The following is a 13,913-nucleotide window of genomic DNA, read 5'->3' as shown; positions in this document are numbered from 1 at the left end:
TCACCAGTGGTCAGCGTTAGGGAGAGTTCAGCGTGGTGCCCTTGTTTCTGCCATTTAGGCCCGACGGCCCTGGGGACCCTGCAGAGAGCCCTCCTCCCACCCCTTCTCTCCCCTGGTACCCGATGTCGCCCTCTCCACTCCCTCATTGCCGGTTTTCTTCTTTTGTCCCTCTGACCTGTGAGTCTCTTATTTCTTTATATGTCAAGACTTGATGGTCTGGACTGTGCAGCGACTTCATAGCCACACGCCATGTGTGACTTTATTCCCTGTGTTCTTTGGGCCACAGGGTGGCCAAGCCACCTGAGCTTCCTTCTGTGAGGGTTGCTCAATTAGGAAAACACCCCAACACCTGGAATTGTTATGGGAGCAGAGGGAAGTTTGGAGGGATGGAGGAGTAAAGTGGTGGCTACGAGGACTTCAGGCTGGTGGTGTGTTTTCTAAACGTGACACACAAAAGCACAAAAGAAACAAAGACAACAGGCAGGGGTGAGGTGGAGAGGACAGGAGAGCGAGGGGCTCAGCTGGCAGGCAGTCGGGATGTTAGCCGGCCCCTCGGGTGCCAGGCTTACCATCTCTAGGACGGTCCTTGAAGGGGGCACAGCCTACAGCAGGAGCCAGGTTCAGGGCGTTTTTCCAGCATGGTGTCAGTACCTAACCTGCCAGCTTTTGTCAAAGCAGCTTCTTAGATTGACTGAATCGGGAGTTTCTTACATTCCATAGTGCACACGGGGAGAGCAGGCGTGGCTGGTCGCGGTGCTGTCGCTAGTGGTAGGATCAGCAGTGGCCGTCAGTAGGCTTGGTGGCAGAGACTGGTCATGGTAGGTCTGGCGCACAGTACTCCGCAGCCGTGGCAGCAGCATCCCGCGTTACCTGAGCGCTAACAGTACTCACGTGTGTGTTGTTTTTGCTGTGTTGCTTTCTAGGGTGGCCCATATCACGACATGTTGCACAGTATTTTGGGCGCTTATACTTGTTACCGGCCGGATGTGGGCTATGTAAGTGAAGTTTTTCGATATTTTAAAGTATTATCACCTAAAAAGAAAGTCAAAATATTGTCCAGCACGTCTGAGCTGCAGCTGTCACGTGAATGCCGTCACTTCTTCATCCTGGAGTGTGAAGTGTCGTGGCGGTGAGCTGACCCCGGTTCCTCAGAGAGGAGCCGAGCTGACGGGCTGTTCTGTGGGATCAGCCACATTGTAACGGGATGTGATTTGACTTGTTGCATGTGAGCTCCTGCGTAACATTAAATCTAAACACCTTTAGCAGTAACCGTTTTTTAAAATGTGCTGCTGCTGTGTCTCAGCTGAGCCGGGGTGTGTGCGTGTGGGGTGTGTGTGGTGTGCACATGTGGTTTGTGTGGGGTGTGTGCGTGTGGGGTGTATGTGCGAGTGTGGTGTATGTGCACGTGTGGGGGGTGTGTGTGTGGGTGGGTGCACACGAGTGCATGTAGTGTTTTGGTTTCTGTGTGCCTGTGTGTGGTATGTGTGTGTGCATGTGGGGGGTGTGTACACATGTACTTGGTGTGTACGCATACATGTGTGTGCATGTGGGGTGTGTGGGGGGTATATGTGTGTGTGGGGTGTACATGCACGTGTGTGTGTGGGGTGTGTGGGGGGTATATGTGTGTATGGGGTGTACATGCACGTGAGTGGGGGGTGTGTACATGTGCATATGGTGTGTGCATGTGCACCCATGTGGGGTGTGTGTGGGTTTAGATGTAACACCTGGAGCAGGACACGCACATCTAGGTCACCCAGAAGCCGTACGCAGTAGTGGGTGGTCTTCTGATGCAGAGAGGGAAGGGGTCAGTTGGGGCTTTCATTCAGATGGGAAGGTGGGGGCTGCAACAGGGCACGTGGCTGGGAAGGGGCAGAGCAGGGTGAGTGACACCCGGCTCGGACGCAGTGGCCATAGGTCCTGCCCTGGTGGACGCAGTGATCCTGGACGTGTCAGGTGTGCCGGTGCTGGAGCCCCTCTCCACATGAAATGGGAGCTGACCCAGACACAGCCACGCTGGCCTGACCCCCATTCCTCTTCCCCAGGTCCAGGGCATGTCCTTCATTGCAGCAGTGTTGATCTTGAACTTAGATACTGCAGATGCCTTCATTGCCTTCTCTAACCTCTTGAATAAACCCTGTCAGATGGCGTTCTTCCGTGTGGACCACGGCCTTGTGAGTATCTTCCGCGTGATATCCCAGGGCCACGTCTCTCATCCCAGTGGAGAAAGAACACCTTTCCCTCTGCCAAGAGAGACGGAGAGTCAGCAGCGCTGTGAGGTGGAGGGCGTTGGTGTTGCATTGAGCTTAAGTTTAAAAACACGTGGCTAATAGCCAAATGTATGAATTTTTTTAATGCATTCGTTTGGAAAGATATTTCTCAAAACATGTCCTTTAAATGAGACCGGGGCAACTCCTGAACAGACACATGGCCTTTATGGAAGGAGAACTCAGCAGCCATACCCTTACTGGGCTCTGTCCAGTGGGGCGTCTCCTGATGGAGCTGGGGCGGCACTTCAGCGGTGTGCCTGTGTGCTGAGAACAGGGCGTGTTTGCAACCTTGCTTCTCTGAAAATGGCAGCACTGTGGTAGTATGGTTCTGGGGCTTGCCTGCTCTGGATGTACTGGAGGGAGTGAGGCAGTCCTCTGCCCTGTGCAGACGAAGAAGCAGGGCTCAGGGATGAGGGAATGAGGCCATGTGAAAGGGTCCTCTGCCCTGTGCAGATGAGGAAGTGGGGCTCAGGGACGAAGGGACGAGGCCAGGGCCATGGGGCAGTCCATTTGGGTTCCCAAGCCTGTGTTCTGGAGTCCCGAAGAAGAGTCACAGTGAACAGATCCATCAGCTTTTTTGTTAGCTTTGACTTGAGCGTTTGCTGATAGCTAATTATCCCCAGTACTTGGAAACCAAAGCAATGGAGTAGTTCTGCCAGCTGGGAAACGTTAAGGGCTGCTGAGTCGTTCTAGTTCAGGCAGCACACATCTTAAAAAAAGAACCTAAAAACTCCCACCGGGCCGATGGCTGTTACTGTTAGGGGAAGTATAAATTGGCAGAGTACTTTGGAAGATAATTGGTATTAAGTATCGATAGCTGTGAATGGCTTTGGAATGTAATTTTGCTTGTAAGAATCAACTCCAAGGAAGCCATAGATAAAGAGAAAGCGTGATGCCAGAAGGTGGCCGTTACAGAATTACTTGTAGTTGTGAAAATGAAAACCACCTAAAACGGGCTGCAAGGGAGTACAGAGCAGTTAATCAAAATCTAAATATGCGTCCAGAGAAGTTCTGATGCTTACAAAGAACTGTGATGTAGGAAAGTATTTAAGATAAAATGCTAATTTAAAATAAAACGTGAAACAGAACACATACCCTCACAGCTACGACAGCAGCGTAGCAACCAAAGGAAACCTGCAGTGTTGCTCATGTTAACAGATGATGTTTATTCCTGTCCTTCCTGAGGTTTCTACAGCGAGTATTTACAGGTGCTACTTTCATAATCAGGGAAAACATACCTTTCCAGAAAAATACTGGTCAGAAATTGAAAAGCCGGTTTAGAAGAGAAGAGATTCCTGGATGGAAATTTGATTTTTTTCTCTTCATATATAATAAAATGATTTCCATCTTAAGTTTCTGCAAAATTTGAAGACCCCACCTTTCTCTTTGGAAACACATGATAAAAGTCGTGCTTAAGAAGAGTCATAGAATCGCCATGTTGCATGGGACCTTCATGCAGACGTTTGGGTGGGCCGGGTTGCTCTTTGCTGAGGGATGACCTGTGCTCTGTAGGATGTTGAGCAGCATCATCCTTGGCCTCCACCCACCAGATCCCAGTACCACCCCATCCCCCTAGTTGTGACAACCAAAAGTGTCTCTGCACATTGTCCAGTGTCCCTGGAAGCAAAATCTCCGCTGTCGAGAGCCAGTGGTTCACATACTGCCTTCATTGAGGATGCAGAAGCTCGTCAGAGCCAGTGAGGCGTGGGCAGGTGGGTCGCCTCCCACCCCCACTCTGACCTGTGTGGCAGGTCTGTGTGCAGGACCACCTGTCAGAGGTCAGGGAACAGGTGCCGGTACAGACGGGCTGCGGCCAGTTCCTCTGTCTGGTGCTTTCACCCAGGTGCGTGGAAGGTCTGCGCCTGTAAGCCAGAGCACTGATGCCCTCGCCTCACTCGTTAGCATTAACCCCTGGAAGGCGAGGGGGTGGGGTCTGCCTTCCCAGGTCTGTCCAGACAGTGTCCTGTCTCCCGGGTCTCAGAGAAGGCTACCTCTGTAGTGGGACAGGCCTGGGTTCTGTCTGTGCCCCGACGACAGAGCTGCCCTGGGGTCCGGTTCTCCAGTCTGTAAAGGGGAGGTCGGATGAGGTAGCCGGGAAGCTGCTGTGAAGATTGGAGGTGGTGCCCTGGGCCCCGTGGAGCACTGCTCCTTGGACTGTCAGCAGTCGCGTGAGAAGAGCTAGCTGCTAGGTGTAAAGGTGTAAATACACTGATTTAACGTCTCAGTAGATTAGTTAGGAGCGTGTGCTGACCAGTGGTTCGTTACCGTGTTTCCCGTTGTCTCCCCAGATGCTGACTTATTTTGCTGCATTTGAGGTATTCTTTGAAGAAAACTTGCCGAAATTGTTTGCTCATTTCAAGAAAAACAACTTAACTCCCGACATCTACCTAATTGATTGGTAAGCCTGAATTTTCCGTGTTCTCAGGGTGTTTTCATGGCTCCCTGCCCCTTTTCCTCTGTCCTCCGCTGGCTTCTTTCAGGACTCGGGGCCCTTGGGCCTGCCTTGCACCCTTCTCACTGCCCGTGTCGCAAGCCCCACCCTGCGCACCATGCCCTTGTTATAGCTGGCTCCCCGTTACAACTCTCAGTGACTTCCCGTTCCAGCTCTCTGTGACTCCCTGTTTCAGCTCTTGGTGACTCCCACTGCAACTCTAAGTCACTCCCCATTACAACTCTCAGTGACTCTGTTACAGCTCTCAGTGACTCCCCATTACAACTCTCAGTGGCTCCCTGTACTAGCTCTCAGTGGCTCCCTGTTATAATGCGGTTACTCCCCTGAATGGTACCCTGTCGCGGCAGCTGCACGGTGGGGGACATGAACCCTTAGAGGTAAGAGGCTCCTTGGCCCTTTGGAGAGAGACCATTTTTGGGCAGCACCCACACCTAGAGCCTTCCGAGTGGATTGCACCCTGTGGTTCCCACCTGAGAGAATGTCCGTGTCCGACAGCTTAGTGTTCGCCACTGCAGTGGTGTGAAGGCCTGGTGGCTGGTCCGGCACCAGGAGTCCAGGGGCTTTGTGGTGACATCTTCAAGAGTGCACAAGAGTGAGGTGCTGGGGTTTGTGGAAGGATGATTCCATGCAGGGGCAGGGAGGCCCACCAAGAACCACCACTCAGAACGGGTACGGTGCTGGTGGCAGAAAGAGCTGGGGAGCCCCAGCACCCCTGCACTCCACTGGTAGACTGGATTAACCGGCCCGGCTGCTGGTTCCACAGAGAAATGGGTGCTGGACCAGGTGCTGAGGGGTGAGAGGAGGCCACCGTGTGGTGATAGCACAGGGTAGAGGGCTGGGCCGTGGGCGCTCAGAGAGAGGCATCCCGCCAGCACCAGGGCCAGAGATGGCCCAGCACTGTCTGAGAGGGGAGAGGACCCGAGAGGGTCAGGCCTTCTGGCCTGGGATGGGGCATGTCCAGATCAGGAGTCTGGTGCATAAGCCTGTAACACGCTGACCACTCAGGGCTGTGTGTTCTGTGGATTGCATTGTGGTACCCAGTGTTTCAAGGGGCAGAAGTCTGTGCTTCACTGTGGTTTGCATTGTGGAGGTCAGTGTCTGCTCATCCAGGCTTGGGTCTGACGGGAGCATTTGCTCTGGGCCTTGCTGACCCCTGCGGGGGTGGTGTGCAGAGCCCTTCCAACGTAGTGCAGGCTTGTGTGCTGGGGCTTGTGGAAGGTGCTGGCTTAGATGCTTGGACTCTGTCTTGTTCCCTGACAGACTCTGAGCTCTGGGAAGGTGGTGGCATCTGTCTTGGCGACCATTGTATCTGGCGTCTGCCATGGAGTGGGCGCATCCAAGGTGCTTCTCAGTGCTTGCTGTGGGCAGGATCGCATGGCGTCTTGAGGTGCTGCGTGACAGCTGACTGGGCCGTGTTTCATGGAATTTTAAGACCGGCCTTAGAATGAAGGCAGGCTGTTCCCCTGCCGCACCACCTTAACAGGAACATTGCTGACTCTGAGTGTTCTGGCTGGATTCAGACATAAGCACAGAGTCCTCTGTTGGCCACCCCGGTCTGAACATCCCCTCTGCTTCCAGGATCTTCACTTTGTACAGCAAATCCCTGCCGCTGGACCTGGCCTGCCGCGTGTGGGACGTTTTCTGCCGTGACGGTGAGGAATTCCTCTTCCGCACAGCCTTGGGGCTGCTGCGGCTCTTCCAGGATGTCCTGGCCAGGATGGACTTCATCCATATCGCCCAGTTCCTCACCAGGCTACCCGAGGACCTGCCTCCTGAGGAGTTCTTTGCCTCCATCGCCACCATCCAGATGCAGAGTCGGAATAAGAAGTGGGCCCAGGTGAGCATCCCTGCTCTTTACCGTGGAGCGTGGGGGACTCACAGCTGACTGTGCTTTGAGAAAGCTGTTCAGGGGAGGGAGGGACCCTGATGATGTCTGCTCGGCCACCGGCCTTGGCATGCCCTTGACTCTGGGTTCCTGACGGAGGGGGCGGGCATGTGGGCTGGGACCGAAGCCTTCCCTGCACCCTACTGAGGCCCTCACTTTAGAAAGCATTTTGTAAACCAAGTCCTCTCCCTTCTACCATTTTTTTTTTAAAGTGCTGCCAGAGACAGAAAACAGAGAGAACTAAGCCTGTTGAGCCACCATGCAGGGCCTGTGGTCCTCACTGGGATGCTATCTATGGCCAAAGAGAGCGAGGCCCAGAGAGCCCCCACAGCTGGCCAGGGCCCCCAGCTCTTCCCCTTGGGTGGGTTGCTATTACCCACTAGTGGCACCTTGGCCGGTGTACCTGAGCTGAGGGTCTGCGATCGTGGGCAGCCCCAGTCTCCAGGACTCCCTCCCTCCCAGGTATCCTCCTTGTGGAGTGCTCCAAGCCTCTATCCTGCTAACAGCAGAGACGTATCCCTGGATCTTGTCCCCGTAGACGCTCCAAGCACCTGAGCATTGAGTCCTAGTTGTCTATTCCTCTAGTGGCTTATGCCTTCCCATGTGTGCCAAGCAATGCATGTTCCTGGTGTTTTTCAGTGTTTTATTACCGGAACACCTCAGTGCACACAAAAATGGTATCGCAAACCCCATGTACCTGTCAGACCCCACGGCCTAGTCACTGTCCACCACAGCTATGGCTCGCCCGTCGTGTTGCTCAGTGGCCCCAGGCACCGCTCTCTGTAAATACGTGTCTCTGAGGATGTGGGCCCTTAGCAGAGCACGGCCCGCTGTCACCCAGAACAGTCAGAGACCCCAGTTTTCAAATTTCTCATGGGTATATGTCACAGATGGTTTCATAGTTTGTTTTGAGTCGAGAATCAAATAAGCCCCTGTCTTGCTTTCCGCCATACCTATTGAAAACCTGGGTCCTCTGTCCCGTAGTCTCCACGGTCCAGACTTCACTGTCTGACCCCATGGTGGTGTGAGTGGCCCTCTGCCCTCCTGCACGCTGGTCATTAGGGCCCAGGGCTTCCTCAGGCTCAGTGTTGGCTTGCTTGTCTGGGAAGATTGCTCACGGTGATTGGCCGCCCCTCTTGGAGCTTGTAAGCAGCCTAATTAGTGATGTATGGGTGAACGGACAGCTGTACCAAAGTGGAATCTGTGCCATAAACTGCAGCCTTTCGAAGCGTATGATCAGTGCCTGTTTTCACCCAGTGTAAGGCTCTGCCCTTTCCCTGGGCATCTGCCCCCAACGCGCTTCCCCCTTGTCCCCATCAGAGGCCACTCTTTTGGGGGAAGACGCCCTTTTCTTCAGGGTGTGTTGGGAGGAAGCCGTGATGTGGCCCGGGGTGACCAGGAGACGCCCCTCTGGTTTTGCCAGCAGCCAGAGGGCCCCGTGCACCGTTGCGGTTCTGAAACAGCGCACTGTTGTGGTTCTGAAACAGCACACTCAGCTCCTGCGTGAGCAGGACCCACTTGGTGAGAGGGATGGCTGTCTCTGGTTATAAACAAAGGACAAGGCAAAACGAAAACGTGGCCCTTGTTCAGAAGTCACTAAGAGATTCAGGACGGTGGCAGCGGAGTGCAGAACCACACAGGGCCTGTGAGCGCAGAGGCCGTGAAGCCACTTGGTGTAACCCTGCACGGGGTCAGCCTCTCCTAGTGGCCTCCGTCCGTCAGGAAGGCAGCTGTAGTTCTCCAGCGGCTCGGCGGTCAGGGCAGCGGGCTTCTCTCCTGCTCCTCACCGTCACCTTCCTGTGAGACGTACACACGCGCACCACACGTCTACACACACACCACACATGCACTCACACACCTCACGTCTGCAACACACACCACATTGTCTACACACCACACGTACCACACATGCACTTACACACCTTACAGCAACACACATACCATACATCTATACACACACCACAGTCTACATACGCCGTGCATACCACTCGTGCACTTATACACCTCACATCTACACACACGTCTACACACCACACGCACACACCACACACACCACACGCACACACCACACGCGCATACACCACATGCGCAAACCACGCACGCGCACACCACGCACACCACACGTGCACACCACATGCGCACACCACCCACGCGCACACACCACCCACGTGCACACACCACCCACGCGCACACATCACACACACATACACACCACACGCACACACCACACACGCACACCCAAAAGATGAGCAGACTAAAGTCAGATCTGTCGGTTGCTTTCCTGTGTCTTAGGCTGGGGGAAACCGTTGGTTACAACTACGGGTTGTCCAAGTGGCAGGACATCTTGTGGTCACGGACAGTGATGGTGGGCATCACATGGAATTTGTGGCCCGTGCACATTTCTCAGTACCACACCCAGGCTAAGACATGGCTGATCTTCTCAGGACATGTGAGCGTGTGCTGGTTAGCGACCCCTTTACCTGAGGTGGCGGGCTTCTTACCTGCCTAATAGAAGGAGCCTCGGTTGATGTGTGTGCTCTGCCCTGGTGGTCTGTGATTCAGTGAAGGGGGTGACAGTCTGGTGTGAACCCTCTGAGCCTCCACTGCTCGAGCACCCCAGGATGGGGTCCTGGCCTCAATGGCATGTGCGGGGTGAGCAGCTGCCACGCATGAAGGGCTCCTCCCGGCCGACTGGGTGCTCAGGCGGGGGCTGCTGTGGGTGCTCCTCTGTTGCTCAGCAGTGAAAGTGTTAGCTGGGAGCTGGGAGCCAAGGAGGAAGCTGCCACCCTGGGAAAGGTCAGAGAGGCACCAGGAGAAGCAGTGCCTTTATCAGACCTGAGGGTGCCCCATCGCCTGGTGAGAGGGCCTGGCAGCGGGACGGCAGGATGTGGGCGCCAGGTGTAGTTCCACCCCACATGGAGGTGGACGTTGGTGGCGATGTGCAGGGCAGACCCAGGCTGAGGACAGAGAAGGAAGAGTCCTCGGCTGCTGTCACCGCTGTGGCTGCTGCAATGGTGGCAGGATGTCAGAGACCACGCTGGGGCTGGGATGGAGGATAGATGGGATGGATGGGGCGGGAATTGTGGGGGTAGGGTAGTCAGGAGGCTGCATCGTCTGTCTGTCTGTGTTCAGTGTGTGCTGTAGACTGAGCCCAGACATCTCCCTCCATCCCCAGGTCCTGACTGCGCTGCAGAAAGACAGCCGAGAGATGGAGAGGGGCAGCCCCTCAACGCGGCACTGAGGCCTGGGCGTCAGCACCACCACAGCTCCACACGGCTCCGCGGGCGCAGACCGACACCGTATCTGCAGACCAACACTGCGTGTGCAGACCGACGCCTCGTGTGCAGACTGACACCGTGTGTGCAGACCGAGGTCGGTGGTGCAGACTGACACCGCAGGCAGTGGGCAGAGCAGGCTCTGCTCCTGTCTGGTCCCTAACACTGAAGCTGGCCTTAAACAGAACAGCACTTTGAAGGATTCGATGAGGCTTGGCCTTAAGACGCTAGGGGCACGGTGGCCTGGTGCACAGTCTTAAACAAGGGAAGTGGCTGCCTCTCCCCTTTACTTCAGCAGTAGTTAATTAAATCACAACGCCTCTGCCGATGGCTGGGAATAACACCTCAGTCTTTCTTGGCTTTGGTGGTGGGACGTGTTGGTGCAAGGCCTCAGGGATGTTACGGCTTGACAGTGGGGGTGGGGTCAGTTACGGGGCTCAGTTTCCCAGAGTGGAGAGCTGTGCGTTAGAAGCCCACCAACCAAAGATCTCACGGGGCAGGTGGACTCCTCGGAAGCCTCTGCCTTGTATTTTTGGGCCCCCTGGCCTCGCAGGTGCCCCACCGTGCCACCTCGACTCCAAGCAGTGTGGCCTGGAGTGCTCCTGGGTCCAGGGGCTGCTTGCCTGCCGCTGGCCCTTGTTTTCCGAGCAGGAGGAGCTGTTTGCACCGATGGAGATGGCTTCCGGGCTGGTGGAGGAGGCGACGGGAGCACGAAGGAGAGCCCTGGCGTGTACCTCCTGGCCCCCTGCTTTCCTGCCTCTGGGGGCCAGGGGCAACATGGGGGTCAGCTGGGGCATTGCTCCCCTTGCTGTGACAGATGTGGAGTCAGTCCTCGGGGCCAGCAGTTCTCTTTCTGTGTCAGGCTATGATGTACGGGCAACTTCAGCCGCTGTGGGTTACAGACTCCCAGTGGCCCCGGCAGTCCCACAGCCTCCTGGCGTCTGCACCTCAGCCCCAGCTCTGCTTGTTTTCTCCAGGCTCGTTGGCAGGATTTTGTTGTAGCTTTTCCCTAATTTTGAGAACTTTGGAAGGAATTTGGTTGTCAGATTCAAAGATGAATAGTGTTTGCACAGAACAGGAGGACAGGCAGCATCATGGAGAAGGCCCCACGGAGGGTCCGCAGCCTTGGGGCCCTGCTCTTGAGCGCCCTCAGCAGGCTGGTTCCTGGTGTTGGGAGCATTGTTGACTCTGGGCCGGGACAGGGAGCCTGGCTGTGTCTGCACACCCCACCCCCCAGGCCTGTTTGGGTGCATCTGTGTGTGTGTGTGGACCCTCTCAGGTTCTCTCCTGAACTCCCGGGCCCCCTCCTGCCTCCACCTTTCCCCGCCGACCCCGTGAGGCAGCCCGTCCCCTATGTCTGGGTGCTGTCCCTGCATCGCCGCATTGAATGTAGCCCCCCAGGCACACTTCCTGTGTCCATGATAGAGGCGTGCTGTGCTCTAAAAGTGTGTATTTTCTTAGTGTACATGAGACATTCCTACGGTCATGTCAGAGGGTGATGGTGCAGGGCTCCAAACGCAGGGTTGCACATCGACTCAGCCCAGCTCCTCGCACTGTTGCCCGGTAGTGGACACACACCTCGCTGAATGGCACCATTTGAAGAAGCGTTAAGTGTTGAGCTGGAACCCCACGCCCCTGGGACTCTCAGCAGGCCTCTGGTCAGAGGGAGCTTCAGTGGCCCGCTCAGGTGTCAGTCCTGTGGGTCCTGTGCCCGGCCGTGCCTCCCTCCTTGTCACTGTCGTGGGTGGGCTGACGCCACGTTGTTGGGACCGTTGGGTTTTCCGGATCTCAGACTCCAGGCCTGGGGCCTCTGTGCAGCCACACCTTAGAGCCGAGAGCCGGAATCTCCTGGGGAAACACTGCTCGCTGAAGGTACTTTTTAACTGCTCAGTTTTTGACTACTTGGAGTAGTTTGCAGATTAAACTCCTGGTGATACTTGCTGCATATCATGTTTCAATGCCTGTACAGTTAACTTTTGATTTTATTTAGTAAAGTGTCTCAACTAGGACTTTTTGAATTGTAAATAAGTGGTTTTATTAAATAAAAGTCATGTACAATTGTTTTTCTGCTCACTGACCATGGTCTGGCATGAACTTGAGGGGCTCGCCTGGAAGCTGGCAGGCACGGTCCTTCTGCTCGCTGACCGTGGTCAGGTGTGAACTTGAGGGGCTCGCCTGGAAGCTGGCAGGCACGGTCCTTCTGCTCGCAGACCGTGGTCAGGTGTGAACTTGAGGGGCTCGCCGGGAAGCTGGCAGGCACGGTCCTTCTGCTCGCTGACCGTGGTCAGGTGTGAACTTGAGGGGCTCGCCTGGAAGCTGGCAGGCACGGTCCTGAGCATCTTGCTGACTCACTAGTTTAAAAGCCATATGTCAGGCTCTGTTAAAAACAAAAGGCCTGGTCATCTAGTCAAGGGACTCGAGAGCTGGGGGCACCTATTGTAGGTGGAAGGGCACCCCGAGATCACCAGTCCCCCTCCAGCCGGCTGCTCTCCTGCCTGCCAAGTGCGCCCCTCCTGTGCCTCCCAGCCCGCCTCCGTGGCCTTGTCACCCCGCGTACTTCTGCGCTCGCCCTGCAGGTCACTGCCCCAGCACTCTGCACGCGACCTTGGAACCATCCTCGGTGGTTTTACAAACTGGATCGGGGCTGACAGGTAGGCCCCCGGTGCTTCCACCTGTCGGCTGCGGCCTGGGTTGTTTTCTTGGCCACGGTCTGCCTCAGTTCTCAGTCTACAAGACGGAGGTTCATGACTCCTGCTGGCTGAGCAACCATAAGGGCGAGAGGAGGTACCTGCGGGTACCAGGAGCCACCCTCCTGTGTGTCCTCGCTGCCCGGCTTCTGCATCCGCTGCAGACGGTTGGGGGCAGGCATGCATGGGACCCCTTGCTTGACCCCTCCACCTGCAGGTCTTCTGACTCTGTCCCCGCCCCCCCAGGCTGCTGGTCCCTCTGAGGGGACTTTACTCCCAGCTGCAGGTGGAGCATCTTGGGGCCTTGGGCTGCCCCCCTTCCTCATGGGCGGGTACATGCCCCCAGCCCTTTCTTCTTGATCTGTTCCCTGCAGGCTACTCTGTGACGGTGGTGATGTGGTTGAGGGCTTGTCTGCTGCCCTGTGGGTGCCAGGCCTTGTGCCGCAGGCTTCTTGTGAGTCACCGCATGGCGTCTTTGTGGCAGCTCTTTGAAGACAGGGCCAGGAAGCGAGGACACGGCGAGAGCTGCTGGGCTGGCCTCGTGCAGGGCCCTTGTGCAGAACCCCCTGACAAGAACTTCCCGACAGAACCCCCTGACATAACCTGGGGCCTTTGGAAGCCTCATTGCTCTGGTTCTGGCTTCCACTCTACCCAGATTGGGGAGGTTGCTGTGTGGGGCACCGGCTGCTGTGGGGGGGTTGGGGCGGGGGAGCATACAGTCCATCCTTTTAGAAGCTGTGCAGTTTTTTTCAAGTGAGATATACAGATCCTTGTAGGGGGAGTGAACACGGGAGACAGGATGGTGGGTAGTACAGAAACAAGCCACAGGGCAGAGAGCCCCCAGGGTAGCATGGGCATGAAGGCACAGGTGAGAAGGAAGCATGTCGTCACACCAGGGCAGAGAGGGGAGGTAGGGGCACAAGCGGGACCTAGGCTGGGCTGCTGGCCACCACATGGGCAGGAAGGGCGTGTCCTCAGAGGACCATGGGGGCATAGGAGTGTCCTGGGAAATAGGTGGTCAGCTTCGTGGAGCTAAATACCCGCTCAAGAGCTGTTGCTGCTGCTGCCCAGCTCATGCCCTCCCCCAGGCGTCTGAGGTACAGAGTGCTGTCCCAGGTCAGATGGACCGATTACTTCCTCTCATCATATTCTGCTCCAGGCTTCCCATGGGCACGCCCCAGTGCTGAGGCCTGGACACCCACTGGAGCTGCCTCCCCAGGCCCAGGTCGCTGAGTTGTGCATGCAGGGCAGGGCAGCAGCCTTCTGCCCTCACAACACTGCAAAACAGTTAACCCCCAGGACTTGGAAGCATCTCTTTTGAACCCTGAGTCTCACAAAATTTTGCTT

General features: G+C 55.9%; 1 protein-coding gene across 2 annotated transcripts in view; it reads left to right on the top strand.

The window, feature by feature from the left end:
• The window catches only part of TBC1D14 (TBC1 domain family member 14), a 78,342-nt gene extending 65,763 nt beyond the window's left edge, over nt 1-12,579 (top strand). The window contains exons 8-12 of one of the 2 annotated variants that reach the window (XM_049886776.1): nt 924-995; nt 2,043-2,171; nt 4,556-4,665; nt 6,298-6,556; nt 9,780-12,579. In XM_049886776.1, the coding sequence (XP_049742733.1) occupies nt 924-995; nt 2,043-2,171; nt 4,556-4,665; nt 6,298-6,556; nt 9,780-9,845 (636 nt within the window). In that variant the 3' untranslated portion in view covers nt 9,846-12,579. The remainder of the gene's footprint in view (nt 1-923; nt 996-2,042; nt 2,172-4,555; nt 4,666-6,297; nt 6,557-9,779) is intronic. The other variant, XM_049886777.1, reaches the window with a different exon arrangement.
• Nucleotides 12,580-13,913: the final 1,334 nt, after the last annotated feature.

The sequence above is a fragment of the Elephas maximus genome, chromosome 5, assembly GCF_024166365.1.
Source record: "Elephas maximus indicus isolate mEleMax1 chromosome 5, mEleMax1 primary haplotype, whole genome shotgun sequence".
Classification (NCBI taxonomy): domain Eukaryota; kingdom Metazoa; phylum Chordata; class Mammalia; order Proboscidea; family Elephantidae; genus Elephas; species Elephas maximus.
Note: the sequence above shows the minus strand (reverse complement) of the source record. Positions and strands in the feature narration are given on the sequence as shown.